General features: G+C 38.1%; 1 protein-coding gene across 2 annotated transcripts in view; it reads left to right on the top strand.

Annotated features, from left to right (window-relative positions):
* The window catches only part of mid1 (midline 1), a 33,924-nt gene that overhangs the window by 11,150 nt on the left and 1,499 nt on the right, over positions 1–21,275 (top strand). Inside the window, exons 1-9 of one of the 2 annotated variants that reach the window (XM_060860759.1) lie at positions 3,739–3,996; positions 5,179–5,930; positions 12,454–12,549; positions 15,016–15,123; positions 15,306–15,454; positions 15,567–15,694; positions 16,213–16,356; positions 17,759–17,920; positions 19,684–19,891. In XM_060860759.1, coding sequence (XP_060716742.1) covers positions 3,891–3,996; positions 5,179–5,930; positions 12,454–12,549; positions 15,016–15,123; positions 15,306–15,454; positions 15,567–15,694; positions 16,213–16,356; positions 17,759–17,920; positions 19,684–19,891 — 1,853 coding nt within the window. In that variant the 5' untranslated portion in view covers positions 3,739–3,890. Of the gene's footprint in view, positions 1–3,738; positions 3,997–5,178; positions 5,931–12,453; positions 12,550–15,015; positions 15,124–15,305; positions 15,455–15,566; positions 15,695–16,212; positions 16,357–17,758; positions 17,921–19,683; positions 19,892–21,275 lie in introns of those variants that run through there. The other variant, XM_060860760.1, reaches the window with a different exon arrangement.

Raw genomic sequence — 21,275 nt, 5'->3', positions numbered from 1 at the left:
CCTTCACACGTTGTGCCCTCTTCTCATTCCAATTCTCTATGTACAACACACCCTGCCTCTAAATGTCTGTTAATTAATGCCTAATTTTTCCTGACTTTATATTTAGGTCACGAAGAGCAGGTTATGGTGCCACAGCAGATGTTGTGCTGGCTCGATGTGACAGATTACAATTTTTTTTTTCTTTCAAATCTGGCTTGCTTTGTGCACGTCCTCAAATCAACAGCCAATCCCATTAGTTGTGACAGGCATGCTCAGTTAGACCTGATCCCAACATGAAAGGGTTTGTGATTAGTCATAGACAAATCAGTCTGGGATGGATGAAGAAAAGAAGTGCCTGACTGTCAAAACAATAAATCCTTTAAAATTGGTAAGAAATATAAAGGACATAATTGATAGCTAAAATACACTGTGACGCAGAGCAGCACGAGGATGAATGAGATGTATATGATTAGCGTATATGCTTATAGTGCAGAGATATATCAACAGATATAATTCTTACCTAATTGATAGTAAGAATGCATGGGATTATGGCATGTCAGTGATTCTGGGATAAGATGTTGAAATTGAGAAGCGTACAGTTACTGATTTGTTTTGGAGCTAATTTGGCACATTGTTGTCCTGATCTTTTATCTGATCTGACCAGTGGGCATTGATTTCATGTTTGATCCAAACTAAAGGTAGCATAGTTGGAAAATGTATTTATGAAGCACTGGATTAAGGTAGGGGGGCACGGTGGCTTAGTGGTTAGCACGTTCGCCTCACACCTCCAGGGTTGTGGGTTCGATTCCCGCCTCCACCTTGTGTGTGTGGAGTTTGCATGTTCTCCCCGTGCCTCGGGGGTTTCCTCCGGGTACTCCGGTTTCCTCCCCCGGTCCAAAGACATGCATGGTAGGTTGATTGGCATCTCTGGAAAATTGTCCGTAGTGTGTGATTGCGTGAGTGAATGAGAGTGTGTGTGTGCCCTGCGATGGGTTGGCACTCCGTCAAGGGTGTATCCTGCCTTGATGCCCGATGACACCTGAGATAGTTCGGATAAGCGGTAGAGAGTGAGTGAGTGGATTAAGGTACCACTATTAACATATGGAAATGCAATTTAATCAGTATTTTCTTTCTTTCTTTCTTTTTTTCTAAATGTAAATAGTAAGTTAAACATCCTATCGCACATCTATACACTGTGACTAAGCCTGAAGACGTGCAAGCATAACTACCCTCATCACCACGTTTAATCCATCCAGATTTTGCTGTGTTGCAAATACATTTATCCGCCATTAACTCTTCTCTCTTCTTCTTCTCTCTCTTCGCATATGGCCTTGTTTCATTTGGAAGCAAAACTCTGATAATGTAAGATAGGTCAGTGCCTTTGGCCTACTTTGCACATTGCTCTCTGTAACATGTCATAACCACTTGCATCAAAATCTCCTCACTCACATGGGCAATTCCTCTTCGTTCTCTTCCCAACACAGAGCTCTCCATCTCTATATCTGCACTTAATACATTCATCCATAACTCACACTAAATGTAACCAAATTAGGATGATACCAAATGCATTTGAATGAGAAGTTATGGATTACATGTGAATATGGAATAAGATTGATATACAATACTATATGCCTAGACATCACCACCTGGTGGTGACTCCTTAAGATTTACAGAAGTGTTAATCCTTTCTGTTTTTTGACATATGTAAGGCATATAGACAGTAAAGAACTACATGGCATTTTGTTATAACTTTATGTCAAGATCATTCTTAACGAAGTTATACCTTTTGCTCGGTTTCTGTACTCAACAGTCATGTTAATTCAGTCCTTCAAGGAGTCTTCAAGCATTTCTCCAACTCTGAGGACAGAAAGCGAGGATATGTCCTGCGTGGATTTTGCTGTGTGTTAATAGTCTAAGCATAAAAGTAAATAATCAAAACCTAGCAGGGATCAAGACAGGTAAGAGTCATACGGTAATATATAGGATAAAACAAATAAAATGCAGAATAAGGTGAAACCGTATTAACCGAGAACAAGGAAACTAGGGAAAACTAGGAAATTAGAGGACACACAAAAGGAGACTCGTGGCTTAGAGACAGGGAGACACATGCTTCAGGCAAGAATGGGGAGAATCAAAGATTTAAAAAAAAAAAAAAAAAAAAAGGAAACAAGTACAAAATGTTGTTGCCAAATAAAGCAAGCGGAACACAAAAAGGGTCAGCTAATGTACAAAGTATGGAGTCCTAAAGGGGTCAAAAGGTTTGGACTCAAATTGCTGAAATTCCCTTAAAAATACTTTTGAACAAAAAAAACAGTGATTTTTTTTTTTTTTTTTTTTTTTTATCATCACGTTTTAATTTAAAGACAGTGACATGGAATCGCCAGGCTTTTTTACTTCTACGGAGATGGTCAAAATATCAGTTGTGTATAAAAGGTGGATATTACGTATAATTGTCAATATTTTAGTCAGAATTTTTTCCTCGCAACTGCAAGCAAATGTCAGGAATTAAGGGCATGTTTGTGTTCTGAATCCAATTTTTCTGAATCTAAATTTTAAAAGTGCAGGATTGGATTCACGATTATATATTTGCCCTTTAGAAGGGTAACAGGCTAAGCTCTGACTCATGGTTGGACCTTCCTGTGCCCTGTGATTCTGGCACATGTGAACAAGCAGGCAGAAAAGCTTGAATGTCATTCAGAAGATCCAACAGGAGTCAAAAGCAGGTTATGTACAAGGCTTCTGATGGCTGCTATGGAGAAATGTCACTGAGTTTATTTATTCTATATAATGCCAAATAATGCGGATAATGAAATGGTCATAGTTGATGCATAAGTTAATATTAAGTGACATAGGTATGTTTTTAAGAAGGTCTGTTTTATTTTATGTGTCGCACAACGGCTTCTTTTCAGTTCTTACAGATGGAACTAGAGTTAAAATATAGCTAACTCAATGCAATAATAATTACATCAAATCACTCAAGCTTGGCTTGGATAAAAAAATGACTTATGGTTTCTCTCAGTTGGAAAGATTCAGCAAAACAATCGGTTTAATTAACACCCACGGGAAAACGGTATGAGAACATAACGTCTGCTACAGTAACGTTCGATTCAAAGGCTATCGAACGTTTTCTATTTTACAAGCAAAATTTGCTGAAAGTTTATTCTCAGGTTTAAATTGAATCCACTTTTTATTCCTTAAAAAGTGGATTCAAACCCTGCTGACTTACATTTTTTTTACTCTACATTCTATTTCCATTCATTTGACTTTATAATCGAGCCTCAGTACGTCCATATGCGTGTGTTTATGAGCTCCTTCCTCTGCCTCTGCAGCCTAATTGTTCCGCACTGTTTTCTGTATGTTTAAAGTCCTATTTAAATAAAACTCTAAAAAGTTGAGAATACAGGAAAGCCACACACACTTATGAGTTATGTATGTGTGTTTACATGCCAGTCGGAACTCCTTGGTGTTTTTTTCCTCTCTGTTTTAATCCGTCATTGACACACAACGGGCAACAAGAGGGCAAATCTTTCATCCTCGCTGCGTTCTTCACCTTCACAAACAGATTTCCCTGCGCATGTCGTATGTCGAAGTGAACTATTCTCTGTGCTGGAATGCACTTCCAGTTCTTCACATATCTTTGACTTTGTCAGTTCCTCTGTTCCCTACCACCCCCACCATGCACACACCTCTGGCTGCCCAAGCCACAGGGTGGAGGAAACTGACTTTCCTGGAATTGTCGGGATAAAGCTTATTTTTCCTGTTCAGAGGTGAAATAAGAGACAGGCCAAAACAGACATTAGACACAGCTACCATCCCAGAACTAAGCCAATTAGAATGGAAGTCAGTGTGTGCGTGCTGAGTGGGGCTGAACCGATGCAAGCTGTTAGACTGATTTATACAAAGCTGTCTACATGAGGCTCTGCGTGGTGAGCCTCTCGCCTCATTCTCAATTTGGGTCGCTGGGCTTGATCATCAGGAGACATGTCGCTGCCGCCAGGTCTCGGGAGAAATCCATTGGTGGGTACTGATAAAATGTGTAAAGTGTGTGTTTCTAAGAGTCTCTGCAAACGTGTGTGTACTGCAAATAGAAAGAATCAATCAGTTCTTTATATCAAGATTGAAGTGATTGACTTATCACTTGTGGCTATGTTTTCTGTATGTTTTCTGGCCTTTGAATTCAATATAATATAAGCAATAAAAGTCCGTTAAGAGATTAGCAAGATCATTTTATTTAGTTGTTGTTTGGGGTTTCGTGGATGTGGTTGTTGATGAAGGCCAGGGAGGCTCATCTGAGATGTAGGTCATTGATCATGTTTTTTTTTTTTAAACAGACACTTTTTAACTCTCCCTATTTTATTTAAATGTTTAAAATGCTAGCAAAAGATCCAAAAATGACACAGCGTGTGTGTGGTTTATAATGTACCTTATCTGTTCTGGTGTGTGTGTGTGTGTGTGTGTGTGTGTGTCAGAGTAGCTTGTTGAAACATTTGAGAGAGACATTTCAATATCAATGGCATGGTTAAGAGGTTCTGAAGAGTTCGGACATCTGGGCTGATGGTTGGGGTTTGGTTTGGGGGTGGTGGTGGTGGTGGGGGGTGTTAGAGATGTTTCATAGTGATGAGAGAGAAAGTGTCATAACTTTGTATTGACTTAAGACCAACAGAGTGACAAGTTTGGGACACGCATTACTTATCTATGGCTGTGTTCATGTATTTATTTTGACTTTTATATATATACGTATATATATATATATATATATATATATATATATATATATATATATATATATATATATATATATATACACGTGTGTGTGTATATATATATATATTTATATATATATATATATATATATATATATATATATATATATATATATATATATATATATATACGTATATATATATTTTATAGCTCTTATAATCAGGTGTAAATTTAAAAAAATAAGTTCATCGGAAATATACAGGACTAAAATTGATCATTTTTTAGATGAATATATTTTGGACATATTTGTTAAACAGAGACAAAATAATTTGCTTTTTTTCCTTTTCTAATCACATAATGACTTTACAGGTTAATTTCTTTTTTATAACCAAAAATAAATATCTAAGAATTCATTTATACTAGGACGCTGGAGTATTTATCACAGCCTGAGATGTGAACGCATAATAACTGAAGTCTTTCATTCTTCTTTTCCAGATAGCTGCCTGGTTCTCCCGAATTTTGCTAATGCCATTCCTTCTACGCTCCACCTAAAAAGGATGGAAACCCTGGAGTCGGAGCTGACGTGCCCGATCTGCCTGGAGCTGTTTGAGGACCCCTTGCTGTTGCCCTGTGCCCACAGTCTGTGCTTCAATTGTGCTCGCCGAATCCTGGTCTCTCACTGCACCACAGGTGAGCCAGCCGATGCCATCTGCGCCTTTCAGTGCCCCACGTGCCGCTATGCCATTTCACTGAGCCCACAACACGGCCTGGACGCACTCAAGCGCAACGTCACCCTCCAGAACATCATCGACCGTGTCCAACGGGCTTCAACTTCTGCCACACTTCTTCTGTCCTCCAGCGGACACAGTTCCCCAGGCGACAGCCCCCTAGGTGCCATGACGACTGCCACTGCACCCTCGTCACCCGCTGAGCTGGTGCAGTGCCAGTTTTGTGAGCAGGAACCGCCGCAGTGTGCTGTGAAGACCTGCGTAACATGTGAGGTGTCTTACTGTGAGGAGTGCCTGCGTGCCACCCACCCCAACAAGAAACCGTTCACTGGACATCGCCTTATTGAACCTTTGCCTGACTCACACCTCAGAGGCCTGCAGTGCCTTGAACATGAGGAGGAGAAAGTGAACATGTACTGTGTCACAGACGAGCAGCTCATCTGCTCCCTTTGCAAGTTGGTGGGACGTCACCGTGACCACCAGGTGGCAGCGCTAAACGAGCGCTATGAAAAACTAAAGGTACGTTGAACAGCTTCTTCTATTCGTTTTCCTTAAATTCTTATTTCAATTAGCACAGAGGTTGCACCCTTACAGCTCCAGGATCTCAAGATCGATCATGTGCTTACTGTAGGTGACTATGTTCTGTGCCCAATCTGCCTGTGTCTGTATGGGTTTCTTCTGAGAATGAGACACAATAATGGAAACAAACCTAACCAAGCTAATATGACAAACTTGGCAAGCTTCTTGAGCTCTTGCTCGTTTGACTGTTTATAGATGGAATAAATCCTTCTAGTTATAACAACTGGCATTAGTTACTGTACATTAATGGAGTTGATTGAATGATTACTGAGAATATCAGGTACTGGGTGTGTAATGGGAGAAATAAAGGGTCAAGGCAAATCTGTGATAAAATTTCTCCTAGAAAAAATTGCATCATTGTGAATGAAGTGCAATTTAGTTTATTAAAACATGAGACACAATTGAGAGAATTAATTTTTTTCCTCATTTCTTAAAGCTATATTTCTCTAATTAAGGTCATCACCTGGTTCATTTACGAATAATGAGAGCATATCGGACACTTGTTGGGGCTTGTGCTCAGGCCAACCATCTGGCCTTTTGTTTTTCAGAGATTATGTCTTTCTTATCTTCTCTGACCTCAAAACACTCATTATAAGTGCAACTATGCTTCTGTGATTAAGTGAAAGACCGCCAAGAGCAGTGCTGGAAATGTGTTTGTGCTTTAACCAAGAAACGAGTGTTTAAAAAAACAGTGGTAACCCTGAGATGTATAATGTACTGTATGTCTTAGAACTGAAAGTCCTTTTTGCACCATAGTGCCAGAGGCGATGCTGAAAGCATCGGTGGAAGGTGAATACCTATGAAGTCACGAGGAATCTCAAGATGTTTCAGTGCAAAGACATATTAAGAATGAGGAAAAAGTACAGGGTGACCAATACATGGCTGCTCAGAAGTATAGAAGCGCTCTCCAGGTCAATACAAGTAGAAACGGATGTAGATTTTATTTAAAGAGAAACACCGCAGTCACAAACAAAACAGTGTCCCTGGTCGCCCGCAATGGCCGAAAAATGCATGAAAAATGAAAAAAATAAAGGAAAATGTATCATTTAAATCAAAACCAGACATGGGTACTTACAACTGCCATGTACTGTATGTTCTGAGAACATCTGCAAAAAAATAAAATAAAATAAAAAAATAAAAGCACAGTGAAATTCTTTCTTCAGCGCTCCTGTTAGGAATTTGGGGTTGAAGTACAGAGCAATGAAATTCCCCCTGAAGCAGAAAGGGATAAGGGCCTTGTTTAAGGGCCCAACAGTGGCAGCTTGAAAGGGCTGGGGCTCTTCTAATGAGGAAGAATCCATTAAGCCACCACTACCACACAAAATAACTGCGGAATGTTTCATTTTTCCACTTTTTTTTCCCTCAACGGTGAATTTCCCGTTGAAAATGAAACCTCAAGGGTGATTTTGTCTCATAGTATTTTAAGCACTACATTGGTGTGAATTATGGGCTACACACACTCAAGTGTATCAGGTAGTCGTGGTGAAACATGGAAATGACAACAATTCAGTTGTGGCTCAGTGGCAAACCCTCATCTGATCAGATGACTCATTAGCAAAGTGACTAAAAAATTGCTCTTCTTCAATATTAAAGGCGATATCTCACAGGAATCCATCTGTCATGTTAAGAGTAACTCATGATGCAGGAGTGTCCCTCAGATGCTGGAAGCAGGAGATGAGAACTTTCTCGTAACAAGGCGTTCTGGTAACAAGGCTGATAAAGAAACCTTGAGGGTTATGTTCTAAGAACGTGTAATTAAACCAACAAATAATCTGAGACTGAAAAGCATTCATCCATGGCCTCCTGGCCAAATGACGAGGCCAGATACTCGAAACAGACGTCTATAGCACTATTCGGACGGGACTAGTTTTCCAAACGACGTTAGAGTTAGAATTTTTTTCAGCCGACGTCTGTCATTTCATGTATGGATTCGGACGGGACTAACATCTCTGTGTTTATTACGGAGATAGGAGTGTCTGTGTTTTACATGTGGGCGTTGCACAAGACCACATGTCCAGGATGTGTGGATTGCTGTATGGTCATCATATGGTTTTATATAGAACTTCTTATAAACCCACTGGAATAAATACGTTTTTATATAATTTTCACGTTATGTAATTGACTATAGAAATGAAAGTACTCTTACATGAAACTGATATTACAGTAGCCAGTTTTAACAATTTACGTGATTTGGCTCTTCTTGTTGATTTCATTTTTTATATTTCTTCGCAAGGTAGCAAACATATTTACATCCATTATTGGTGTGCAGAAACTTGAATACCGGTGCGCTAGGGTTAATACGGTAGTTCACGTTGACCAAAACAGACAAGAAAACGCGTTTTGGAAAAAAAAACATTTTCGGCAATCACAGACATTCGCATTCGGACGGGATTAGATTTCTCAGAGAAGCGCCGATTTTGCTGAAAAACAGTAGGTAATTTGCGCTGGAATTTTTACACAGGTCGTGTGAGAAAAAGACAGACATGGCAGATTCGGACGGGATTAAAATCACAAAGTACGTCTGTGAAACTGAAATTTAATGACCCCCTGTAAAACTAGTCCCATCCGAATAGGGCTTATGTTATGGTGACACCTCTAGCAAAGTGGATCAGGAAAAGTCAACATGACACCGGCCTGACAACACTAATAGTTACCCCACTTTAGCTTGGCACGAGCAGTCATAGCTTGGACACACAACATCCGTAATGTCTGATTTTAATGAGACTAATGATACGCCAAAGCAGGTGTCTGTGTGAGCCAGTGAGTCATGGTTACTGCCTTATTGTATAATAGTGACAGAAGCTCATCTGTGAGTCCCATATTCCTTTCACGTCACCCAAACTGTTATATACTGGCCAGTCTTAGGTTTTCTTCCCTCATGGAAAATGTTAGCCATGATGATCTTTTTTCCTTTAATGATGGGTGTTTATTTAAAGCCTGAATAAACCAATTAAAATTTCAACAGCTAGTATTTGTGAGCTGATAAATGGACTAGATAGAAACTACAAATACATCCGATTTACATGGCGATTTAACTTAACCGCTTAACTCTGAAGTGTGTTCGAGGTTGTTAAAGTACTAAAAAAACACAAGATACGGTTAAGGATCAGAATGAGAAAATAATAATAATAATAATAATAATAATAATAATAATAATAAAATACTAATAAAAAAAAAGTTCCCCTTGCCTCAGATCAACACATTGCTTCTCATTTGCATCAATTCTGCTCCACTTCATTGCAGACAAAAAAAACTCCTACTTACCTTGACCTAATGTCGTTATAATTCTCTGAGTGTGTAACTCACCAAGACTCGGTGCGAATGAATGACTTCCTGCCACTTTGTCACATTATGTCACTGCCTGTGGGAACACAGGAAGGAGAACAACAAAAACAACAAAGCAGTTTGGCTCAAATTATTCATCGCTGACAAACACAGGTGTGCTTATTTTTGTTATTTTCAGTCTGAATATATTTGGTGGCCAAACATTTAGGGCCTCTTTGATAATTATTCCCTACTCCATTATCACATGCAGTATAATGGAAAATCTGAGTCATTGGATAGAAGAGAGTTTTAAATGAAATTTCAGACTTGAATTTATTTTTATTATAAAATAATAATAATACAGCGGATGTTCACCTGCTAAAACTGTAATGAACTAGTTTATACACACAGACTAATCAGTATTGATTAATGCTACAGTAGAGACCTTGCCAATATGATGTAAAAGATGTACTTTGATTTTAAAAAGAAAAAAAAAAAGGTAATTAATCTGCAGTATATACAGTATATTTATTTCATATTCATTCATTCATTCATTCATTCATTCATTCATTTTCTACCGCTTTATCCGAACTACCTCGGGTCACGGGGAGCCTGTGTCTATCTCAGGCGTCATCGGGCATCAAGGCAGGATACACCCTGGACGGAGTGCCAACCCATCACAGGGCACACACACACACTCATTCACTCACGCAATCACACACTACGGACAATTTTCCAGAGATGCCAATCAACCTACCATGCATGTCTTTGGACCGGGGGAGGAAACCGGAGTACCCGGAGGAAACCCCCGAGGCACGGGGAGAACATGCAAACTGCACACACACAAGGTGGAGGCGGGAATCGAACCCCCAACCCTGGAGGTGTGAGGCGAATGTGCTAACCACTGAGCCCCCGTGCCCCCCTACACTTTAATATGACTGATGTTTTTTTTTTTTTTTTTTAAATACACCACACAAACTCTCCGGACACACTTCTTGTTGTGTTGAGATTTTATTACAATGACGCTTGAAAGGGAGGAAACCAAAAGGAAGTGGCCATAAATAGAACAGTCTCTTCTTGGTGATCTCATGGTTTTAGATCCCTGATTAATCCTGTTCTATGATTGCATCAGATGTTTTAAGGTGTCATGTTATTTGGTTCTGTGTGTTGTCACGTTGCCGTCTTAATATCTCCACAACACACACATAAAATATCTCATTTTGTTATGGGTATTTTGTGTTCGATTGAGATGTGCAGAGAAAAGCTTACAGGAAATACTGGAAATTTAAGAGTGAAACACAGCTCTCTTTCCCTCACCATCTGGCCCAGCTCCATAAAAAGTTTAGGATAAAGGTTTCCTTCCTAAAATACAGACACACGCACACACAATGTCCATAATTTCAGGCAGTTTCCGGTCCTGTGAGCAGGTTTATCCCGGCTTCGTGTTAGCGGTTTTGTTTGGAGGTTTTTGTATGCTTTGTTCTGCCGCTGTAATGGCTTTGAAATTTGGATCCTGATTAAAAAAAAGATATTTTTTTGCTTTTTAATCCACTCCTATTCCCCCATCATCACACATGATTGTGATCTGAGATGTACAGTATGTCGCTCGCGTTGGTGCTGACGATCGCTCGAAGCTGCTTGTCTCAAGCATAATCAACATGTTTGTCTCAGACAAAGACAGCTGGGTAGTGTTAGGACTGCACATACAGAATGTAGGGCAGCACACAGCATTAATTCTCATAAGAGATTAAAGTAGATTAAAGCACAGTCAGGAATCAGAGATACAACCCTGTGACCATTTAAAAAAAAAAAACAAACAAACAAAACAAAAAAGACCACAAACAATGTTAAAATGGATAAAAACAGATACTGGATGACGGACTGAATGAATCGTGCAATTTGAGCTAACGGCAGCTCTTATGTACGTTACACGTCTAACAGAAACCTGACAATAAGATAAAATGAATTCATTTTGAGATTAAACTGAATTCTGCTTTATATCAGGTAGATGACAGCTAGAAGGATTTCAGCTTACAGAGTTCATTCGAATTGTTCTAAAACATATAACGTTCTGCCAGTGCCTCGGGGGTTTCCTCCGGGTACTCCGGTTTTCTCCCCCGGTCCAAAGACATACATGGTAGGTTGATTGGCATCTCTGGAAAATTGTTCATAGTGTGTGATTGTGTGAGTGAATGAGAGTGTGTGTGTGCCCTGTGATGGGTTGGCACTCCATCCAGAGTGTATCCTGGCTTGATGCCTGATGACACCTGAGATAGGCACAGGCTCCCCGTGACCCGAGGTAGTTCGGATAAGCGGTAGAAGATGAATGAGAGAGAGAGTGAGTAAAACATATATTGTGAATAATGGATCATTTTAGAGGCAGAATCTGGAAGATCTGGTTATTTGCTTTGAATCTATTCAGGTTGAACCGTACCATTATCTACCGTATATATATTTGTGTGTCTTGGGTATTCATTGTTAAGTACAGTATGAGCAGTAAAAGTATTAGTGTCATTAGCGATCACTGCTCACGTCTAGGCTTATTAGGGCGTGAGAGTTTAATGTTAATTGTCCATTGTTCTTTCATTTTATTGCTTAGTTTCCTACTCCTTTGTGTTTTAGGTCATTTCTGGTTTGGACCTCTGTCTACAGTATCTGCTTTAATTAACATTAAGGATTTGTCTTGGTTTATTCTGTGTGGCTGGTTGGATCCACAGGAATAAAAATAATGAAGTGACGGCTCCTGGGTCCCTTTTGTTACACAGTATGCTTTTGCAATTATAATTCCATGTGACGAAGCATTTCTGCTTCTGACAGGCGAAGAACAATATTTGGCATATCTATATCTATAAGGAATATCTATAAATAAATAATAATAATAATAATAAAATAAATAAAAAAATGCTTGTTCCTGGGCAGAGATATTACGTAAGAGGCACCGCACTTGATCGGTGGACACGAATGTCAGGAGTGGGCTCTTTTGTCCGAATTTAACAGTCGAGTGGGCCAAGTTATTTTATTATTTACTCCGTCTCCTTCCCTCTTGCGGTCATTCCAGTCTCTATTTAAGACTGCAGACAAGCTTTCACGATGAGGAGATCTTGGGCAGAAAGAGAGTATCTGGAGGTCAGTGAGAATGCACAGATTTCAGGGATAACCTATGGAAATGTACATCACTCATTTCTTTTTTCTTTTACAGCAAACATTGGATTCCAACCTCAGCAATTTGATCAAGAGGAGCAGTGAGTTGGAGTCACTAATGGGGAAGCTGATTCAGACCTGTCAGCATGTGGAGGTGAGTCTCATCGTTTGGCCTTTAATAGTTTATTTTATTTTATTTTATTTACGTGTCGATTTTATCATCGTTCTGTACAATGAAATAACGTAGTGAGGCTTTACATTGTTACACGATTACAAGCGCATTAAAACACAGGTTAAGGAAAGGAAAGCTGCATAACGTGGTTTAAATAAATAAATAAACCGTTTTTAACAATAAATACATATTACAAGGCTTTGTTACAGATTTATGTGACAGATTAAAATATATGACTAGATCTCATCTGTCATGCGTTTCAGTTTCCATACCACATTATTTCAAATGATCTAAAAAATTCTCTTATTGGCAGCTGGTTTGATAAATAAAAAGTAGACATACACATGAAAATCAGTAAATTATTTTCTTGTATTTAAACTGAAATCTTGGAGCGTCGCAGGTCAAAAGTCTTAATAAATAGGAAGATCGCTCACAGAATACTACAGTATGAATAATTAATATAATATCTCCGTTATATGTGTTGCAGAATACTTTGCTAGAAGACAATCGGTATCAATAATAACAGTAATCCTCAATGCAAATGAAACGACCGAGTCGGATCACTGTTTAATATAATTTAATTAACTGCATGATGGTTTAAAAGTGTGTCTCTAATCCTCACAGTGCTGTAGGCATCATAACCTGGGGAAAATACTGGCAAATTTGGCCATGTTAGAAGAGATAGACGTTCTCATTCACCTGTCAATCATAGGAAATCATGAGTATCTGTAGAGAGTGTGTTACATTGCTCTTGTAATAGCAGATGAGAAGTTGTTTGAAAACATTGATAGTTGATAAATGAGGAAAAACTGAGGTTAAAGCTTTTTGGTTTGCCTCTTTGCAGCTTATTTATTATAAACTGCTGTCCTTACCCCATCCCAGGATACAGTAATAAATGTACAGTTGACCAACATACCAGGAAGTGCTTAAAATTTTATGGTAAGAAATATCACCGACAGGAGATGTGCATTTAGATGCAGTCTTTAAATATTAAAAAAAAAAAATACAAATAAAAAAAAAAAAAAAGCAACCCAACGCTTTCTGTGCCTTTCTGCCTGCTTTTTAAAGTGGCCTTTTGTCAAGCCGCATCTCCTCAGGGTTAAACAAATCTCTTCTGGCTCTGTCGAGCACCATTTCATCACATTAACCACACTAAGGATTAGTGATGACCTACATCTCTTTGTCTGACTCGGTCTCGTTGTAGTGAGAGTCTTCTTATACGTGTGTGTGTGTCGGAAAAAAGAGGGAATTCGATCTTGCTATAAAACAAATTTGATAAGCACACAGGTGAAAAGAAATTAGGGAGAAATGAGAGACTAGCGTACACAAACAGACACTCAGCAGCACTTTATAACTCCTATTTTCAAACCAAAATCGCAGTTTACTCCATTTTACTCCCCAATGAAGTCGTTTAAAGTTCTCTTTAGTTACCATAAGACAACTCGAGCAAGTTTATTTGCTAGACACAGGGGGAAAAAATGAACAACTCAAAGGAAAAACAAAACAAAAAACAAAAAACACTCGAAGGAAAAACCGTTGATGTTAGCGATCAAAGGTCACGAAGCTTAATTAGCGTGTTGAAAAAAACTAAATCATGACTGAATAGGTTTTTTTTACGCAGTAATAAAAACTGGCCCAGTGAACATTTATTACACCTCAAAGGTCTCCCAAACCTTCAACCTAACAATCACCTCATTCATATCATAACAAGCACATTTATAAAAAAATAAATCAAATAAAAAAAAAGGGTGTTCAAAGATGGGGAGTTCTTTTAAAACGCTACGAAACACTTTTGTATAGGTTTGTGTAAGAAACCACAGTCTATTAGAATTTATAGAGAATTTCTTTATATGTAACGTGATGCTTTTTCTCTCAAAACATTTTCCAACTTAAAAAATATAACAGCTACACAAAAGCATAAAATATCCGAGTGACTTCATACAACATTGGATACTTTGGAAAACTTCATTATTTCATTGTCTTGAGTATTGTTTTCTATTATTTAATTTATATGTACTTTGCAGTATTATAATATAATTTATAACTAACAAATAATATGCTTCATATATTTTTTTTAATTTTATGTGCTAGCATAATGATGTTATTTTCTCAGTAGAGGTCACCAAAGGAAGGGGAAAAAAATGTACATTTATTTTTAATTGTCCCAGATTTTTAATCTGGTATAAAAAGAAACAAAAGAAAAAAGAAACCTTTACAATTAGTTTAGTTTCTAAAGCATATCAGCTTAAAACATTAGCTTGACAAGTTTGCACGGGAAAATTTGACAGTTTTGTAGCGATTAGTTTTTAGAATTTACAGTATTTTTACTCATAATTTTATTCTAATTATTCTGAGATGCGTTTGTTCTAATAATAATATTAGATTTTTTTAGTCTTCTTCGTGTGCAATGTGCCCAAAATGCATGTCTGGGTGTATATTTGTTATCAGGTGAACGCATCACGACAAGAAGGAAAGCTGATGGATGAATGTGACATCCTGATCAGCATAATTCAGGACAGAAGACAGATTATTGGATCCAAAATCAAAGAGGGAAAGGCAAGTAAATCAGAAATTAACATCAACTAAATCTATTAGTTCATTAGTAACTAAATCATGCGACATTTCCGTAAATTAGCTTACATACGGTTAACTGATTTTATTGCCAGATTCATTAAATCTAAATGTTCACTTTATTCCACAAATTATACTAACTATACATTTATGCTTTTTGTCTGTAGGCGGTTCGGCTGCGGAAGCTAGCACAACAAATTGGCAACTGCAAGCAGTGCATAGAGCGATCGTCCGCTCTCATAACTCAAGCGGACCAGACGTTGAAAGAAACCGATCACGCTCGCTTCCTCCAGACTGCAAAGAGCATCTCTGAGCGGTGAGCAAAGAAACCTCAGAGGCCTTTAAGATGAATTTTATTTTTCATCCAACATCCAGAAATCTGTGTAAATGCTGAAGATAAATAATAACCGATCCCTCTGCTATTTCAGAGTCTCGATGGCGACAGCGTCTTCTCAGGTCTTGATACCTGAGATTAATCTGACGGACACGTTTGACACCTTCGCGCTGGATTTTACTAGAGAGAAGAAGATGCTAGAAAATCTTGATTACCTCACAGGTACATTCATGTGTATCGTTACACAGCTAGACATATGAACATGATAAGGAAGCGCTGCTTTTCATTCAGATGAGCAGCGGGTTCTTCATAAAACACACACCTTGCCCCTTAAGAGTAATCAAAGGAGAACGAGCGGAGAACAAGTAGTGAGACTCAATTAAGGATCATCATTCTTCAGACACTCAAAGTTAATAAATGTCCAAATGATTAAATGATGCTTTTATGTGTAACGACAAGGTGCTCCAAGGTTTAATGGAGCCATCACTAATTTAATTCCATTCCAAGTAAAATCACATTTCTGTCCTATACTTAAAAAGACTGTCAGTAAAAAAATAATCCAGATCTCGTCATTATAGCATAAAGTAGTTTTTCCTTATTGCAGAGAAAAATAGGTGTGTTATTGTGTGTTTTCACCTTTTAACACGTTTTTTATTTAATTTTTTTTATTAATTTTAAATATTTGTAAATTATTATTTTTTTATTAATTTTTTTTATTATTTTTTTTTATTTTTATTCAGCACCCAGTCCTCCAGGCATCCGAGAGGAGCTGTGCACGGCCTCCTACGACACTATAACCGTGCACTGGACATCTGATGATGAATTCTCGGTCGTTTCTTATGAGCTTCAGTATACCATCTTTACTGGCCAGTCAAACATTGTCAGTAAGTAAGACATGAAATTCTTGAAATATATTATAAGCATCGTATTTCCATAAGACATACAGTAGTCGTTCAGTGTCACTGGAGCATGATGTGCATTAGCACATGTTCATTAAACCTTTAACACAGAATATAATCTGGATCGAGGAATGGATTCTATTACAAATCTTTATTACGGCTTTCTCTAGGAATTTCAGACTGAATATTTAATAATGTTTTTTTTTTAACCGTCTGTGTCATTAAAATACAATAAGTATAGAGTTACAAGATAAATAGAATAAGTTGTACACACAGTGAAGGTAAAAACACAGTAGGACTATTATGAATATGCAGACGTGCAATTTATGTAACAGAAGCTGTGTAAAAAATGGTTGTGGCATTATTTTACACCACTGGAAAACTGGGTAATATTATATATTGCCGTTAATGAAACTTTTTTAAGTCTTCACAATGACGAATCAATTTTTTTATTTCCATTACTTTTTTTAAATTAGGTTGACTGTTTGACTATTAAAAATTAATTGTAAAATCTTTTCCAACCCTTTTATTTAAACTATAAATATATTTTTAATAAATAGAATAGAAGCCTTTTTTTGTCACACCAACATTATAGCAATGGAAATTCTTTTTTTTTTGAGAAAGAGGAACTTTGGAGGTTAGGGTCGGTGCGCAGGGTCAGTCACTATACAGCGCCCCTAGAGCAGAGTGGGTTAAGGGCCTTGTTCAAGGGCCCAACAGTGGTAGTTTGGCAATGCTGGAGCTTGAAACACAATCCACCAATCACCAACCCAGAGCTTTAACCACCTGAGCCATTAAAGCCCTAAACTTTGCTAAACATATCAAAAAAGAGGCCACTGGAGGCCAAAAAATGGAATTTGTGCCCATTTTCAGCATTACATGTCTTTGTCCTGTCACATTCTACAGTCGTGGTTAATGTCTGATATAAAAGTAGATATTTAGGGAATTTGCGGTCTTTCTAAGGAATCAGTTTTCACCTAGAATACTAGGGGTAATATATTCATAGAAAATTTCCAAAGAAAAAGAAAAACTGCTTCTATGCTCTCTGCGATGGCCCAAGTGTTTGTTCTATAACATTTACAAGGGTTTGAGTTGTTCTCTTCAACCACTAAAATTCTGTGTAAGATCAAGCGGTAAAGACATCTAAACAGTGTCCTGGCTAATTTATAACATGTCCTGACTTTTATATATTGTTTATACTGATTGAAATTTTTCGGATAAGTCAGATTCCCATTCTGCCAGCGTAATGGAACGTATCAGTCTATATTCAGTGTTGTTTTTCCCGCTGAGTTTGACGCTTGGCTCAGATGACCAGAAATGAGTGTATTTAGTGTGTGTTAGGTTATATAACACTGAACATTAAACATATCTCACATACCCTATCCAGGTCTCTGCAACTCCGCTGACAGCTGGATGATTGTGCCTAATATCAAGCAGAATCACTACACCGTTCACGGCCTGCAGAGCGGCACCAAGTACATCTTCATCGTCAAGGCCATTAATCAGGCAGGAAGTCGCAGCAGTGAACCTGGAACACTCAAAACCAACAGTAAGGCCATGCACAGTGTCTTTTAGTCCTTTAATATGTATACACAGCATCAGCTTATCCTTTAATAAGAAACTGTTCATTATTAAGAAATACGATGTCCTGTAAATTGTTCACATTTGTAGTATAGTTGGAAATTTCTTTTTTTAAATATGCAATGTTTATTATTTTTGGAAACAAAAAAAAAATAATCAATAAGGAAAAGGAAAAGATAAGTGAGATTCTTATTGATTAAGTTAATGTTAGGTATGTGTGCACAGATGGGGTGCAAATAAATATATGAGATTAAACTCACCATTTACAATTCATATCACTGTATTCATATCAGCGGTCAAAAACACAGCCGGATACATAGAAATATAATCTATTTTCCCGAAATGAGAAACGGAACAAAGAGTCATGAACTTGAGGAGATAGAATTAACAAAATTAAAGATTCCTACTGAGGGGGGGCATGGTGGCATGGTGGCTTAGTGGTTAGCACGTTCGCCTCACACCTCCAGGGTTGGGGGTTCGAGTCCCGCCTCCGCCTTGTGTTTGTGGAGTTTGCATGTTCTCCCCGTGCCACGGGGGTTTCCTCCGGGTACTCCGGTTTCCTCCCCCAGTCCAAAGACATGCATTTTAGGTTGATTGGCATCTCTGGAAAATTGTCCCTAGTGTGTGATTGCGTGAGTGAATGAGAGTGTGTGTGTGTGCCCTGTGATGGGTTGGCACTCCGTCCAGGGTGTATCCTGCCTTGATGCCCGATGACGCCTGAGATAGGCACAGGCTCCCTGTGACCCGAGGTAGTTCGGATAAGCGGTAGAAAATGAGTGAGTGAGTGAGAAGATTCCTACTGAATACACAGAGGATTTCAATATACAAATTTATATAAGAGGAAAAATAAGGAACACACGAATAAACGAAGAAGTAACAGGACACAGGAGGAACTAAACTAAACTCATTTAACAAATGTCCTTCATTACAAACATCGCAATAAAACACATTTACCAACACATTTAAATATCATCATATGCTGTTTACATTCAAATACACTTAATACGACGTTAATATTTTGCATTCGCGACCTAAATTAAATACGGCATACCGTTAGCGTTCGGCTAAATTTAAAACACATTACGCTTAGCAGTTTGCATGCTTCATGCTCACTTTCGATTACTTTCTACAATCATGCTAACAATAACAGAAGAATGTTAAAAGTTTGTATAACTTTACCTGTGAGACAATAAACTGACAAACAAAACGCATCGTTCCCTCTGTGCAGCAATTTAATTATGACGATCCCAATTAAGAGAAAACTAATCTTTATTGTTAGTCACAGGAGCGCTTCAGCGCCATCTATTGGTCTGGCGGTGTTTTGATACACACATACACCTACATTATTTGGCATCATTTTATATCTTATACATCTCAGAGTCATATTGATGAGTTTAAAATATTGGTCTCTGAATAATAAACTGCATTCGCTTATTTTTCGTCTTTGTCATCCTTTAGATCTTCATAATTATTCAGATAAAGATATATTTGATTTAGCTGACATTTGAACATGCCGCGTTGATGTAAACAAACACAGTTATTAAATTTCAGATGGCTAAACATTTCTTCCATCAACCACGCTTATATATTTTCTCTGTAATATAAATGTTATTTATTATTTCTTTATTTTTTATCATTAGGTCATTTAAATACATTTTAAATACAAAGCTGTTATACCAGGAGTGTTTATTAAATAAGATCTCATTATATGTTGTGTTGCTGATTCCCCAGGTCAGCCGTTTAAGCTTGACCCAAAGTCTGCACACAGGAAACTAAAAGTGTCTCACGACAACCTGACAGTGGAGCGGGACGAGATATCCTCAAAGAAGAGCCACGGCCAGGAGCGTTTCAGCAGCCATAGCAGCTACGGTGTCATAGGAAACGTCTATATCGACAGTGGACGCCATTACTGGGAGGCTCTAATCGGAGGCAGCACTTGGTAAGTTATTTTTTATTACTTACTGATGGATAATCAAATACCTCTATATGAATATCACCTTATTTACCAAAGAGCTTTATAACCAGGTCATAGCATGATTTGTTCAGAAGTAAAGTAGGAAGGATTTAATATTTCTAATGCTGGATTCGCAACAAGAGAGCTTTAGAAGTTTTTTTTTTAATGAAATTAGTTATGAATGTAGAGGGGCACGGTGGCTTAGTGGTTAGCATGTATGCCTCACACCTCCAGGGTTGGGGGTTCGATTCCCGTCTCCACCTTGTGTGTGTGGAGTTTGCATGTTCTCCCCGTGCCTCGGGGGTTTCCTCCGGGTACTCCGGTTTCCTCCCCCGGTCCAAAGACATGCATGGTAGGTTGATTGGCATCTCTGGAAAATTGTTCGTGTTGTGTGAGTGCGTAAGTGAATGAGTGTGTGTATGTACCCTTCGATGGGTTGGCACTCCGTCCAGGGTGTATCCTGCCTTGATGCCCGATGACGCCTGAGACCCGAGGTAGTTCGGATAAGCGGTAGAAGATGAATGAATGAATGAATGAGTTATTAATGTGTCGAAGCAGTAAGAGTTTTTGTTCACACTGTTCAGTAGTGAATAATAGTTGCTTTGTAAATTGAAGTATGGTAATTATGTTGGATGCCTAGCTGTCACACATAATACACAAGGCCAATGTGACAAATGTGAGCAATTCTATTTTACATTTGAGTGATTTTAAGTACAATTAAAGTGCACTTGTGTGAATGTTAATACGACACGGACGCCATGTAACAATGACTAAATCATTTTATCTGGCCTACACTGAAATACATAGACAAACATAATAATATGAAGGACTGAGCCTTATTTTTCATGTTCCTGAGAGGAATTCAGCTAAGTTTCAAGAGTACTTTCCAGAATAGATGGAAACTGAAGACTGGAAAAAGAATACTGATGAGTTTTTACAGTCTGCAACTGTTCAGTTTCATTCAGCCAGTGTTCACTCCAATCAGCAAACTATTATAAATTACTTAATTAAATGTAGTACATTTCTGTTCACCACAGATGTAGATCGTGTGTTGAGTTCACAACAATCTGGCCGTTCTCTTCTGTTTTCTCTCATCAGTGTAATGTTTTTATTCTCAGAACAGCCAGTTATTTAGTTTCTCACCCTGTTTTGTATAAACATTAGAGACTCCTAGGAGAAAATCCTAGAAGATTTCTGAAATACACAATCCAGCCCGATGGCACCAACAAGCCCCAGTGAACTTTACCTGGAGCTCTTGACGTGTATCTGCATTACTGTTTGCACTGCTTTGCTGCCACATGATTGGTTGACTGGATAATTGCATGATAGACAATGACAATAAACCAATGACAATAAAACTGACCTGACT

This window comes from Tachysurus vachellii, chromosome 24 (assembly GCF_030014155.1).
Source record: "Tachysurus vachellii isolate PV-2020 chromosome 24, HZAU_Pvac_v1, whole genome shotgun sequence".
NCBI lineage: Eukaryota > Metazoa > Chordata > Actinopteri > Siluriformes > Bagridae > Tachysurus > Tachysurus vachellii.
This window is presented reverse-complemented; position numbering and strand designations above follow the sequence as displayed.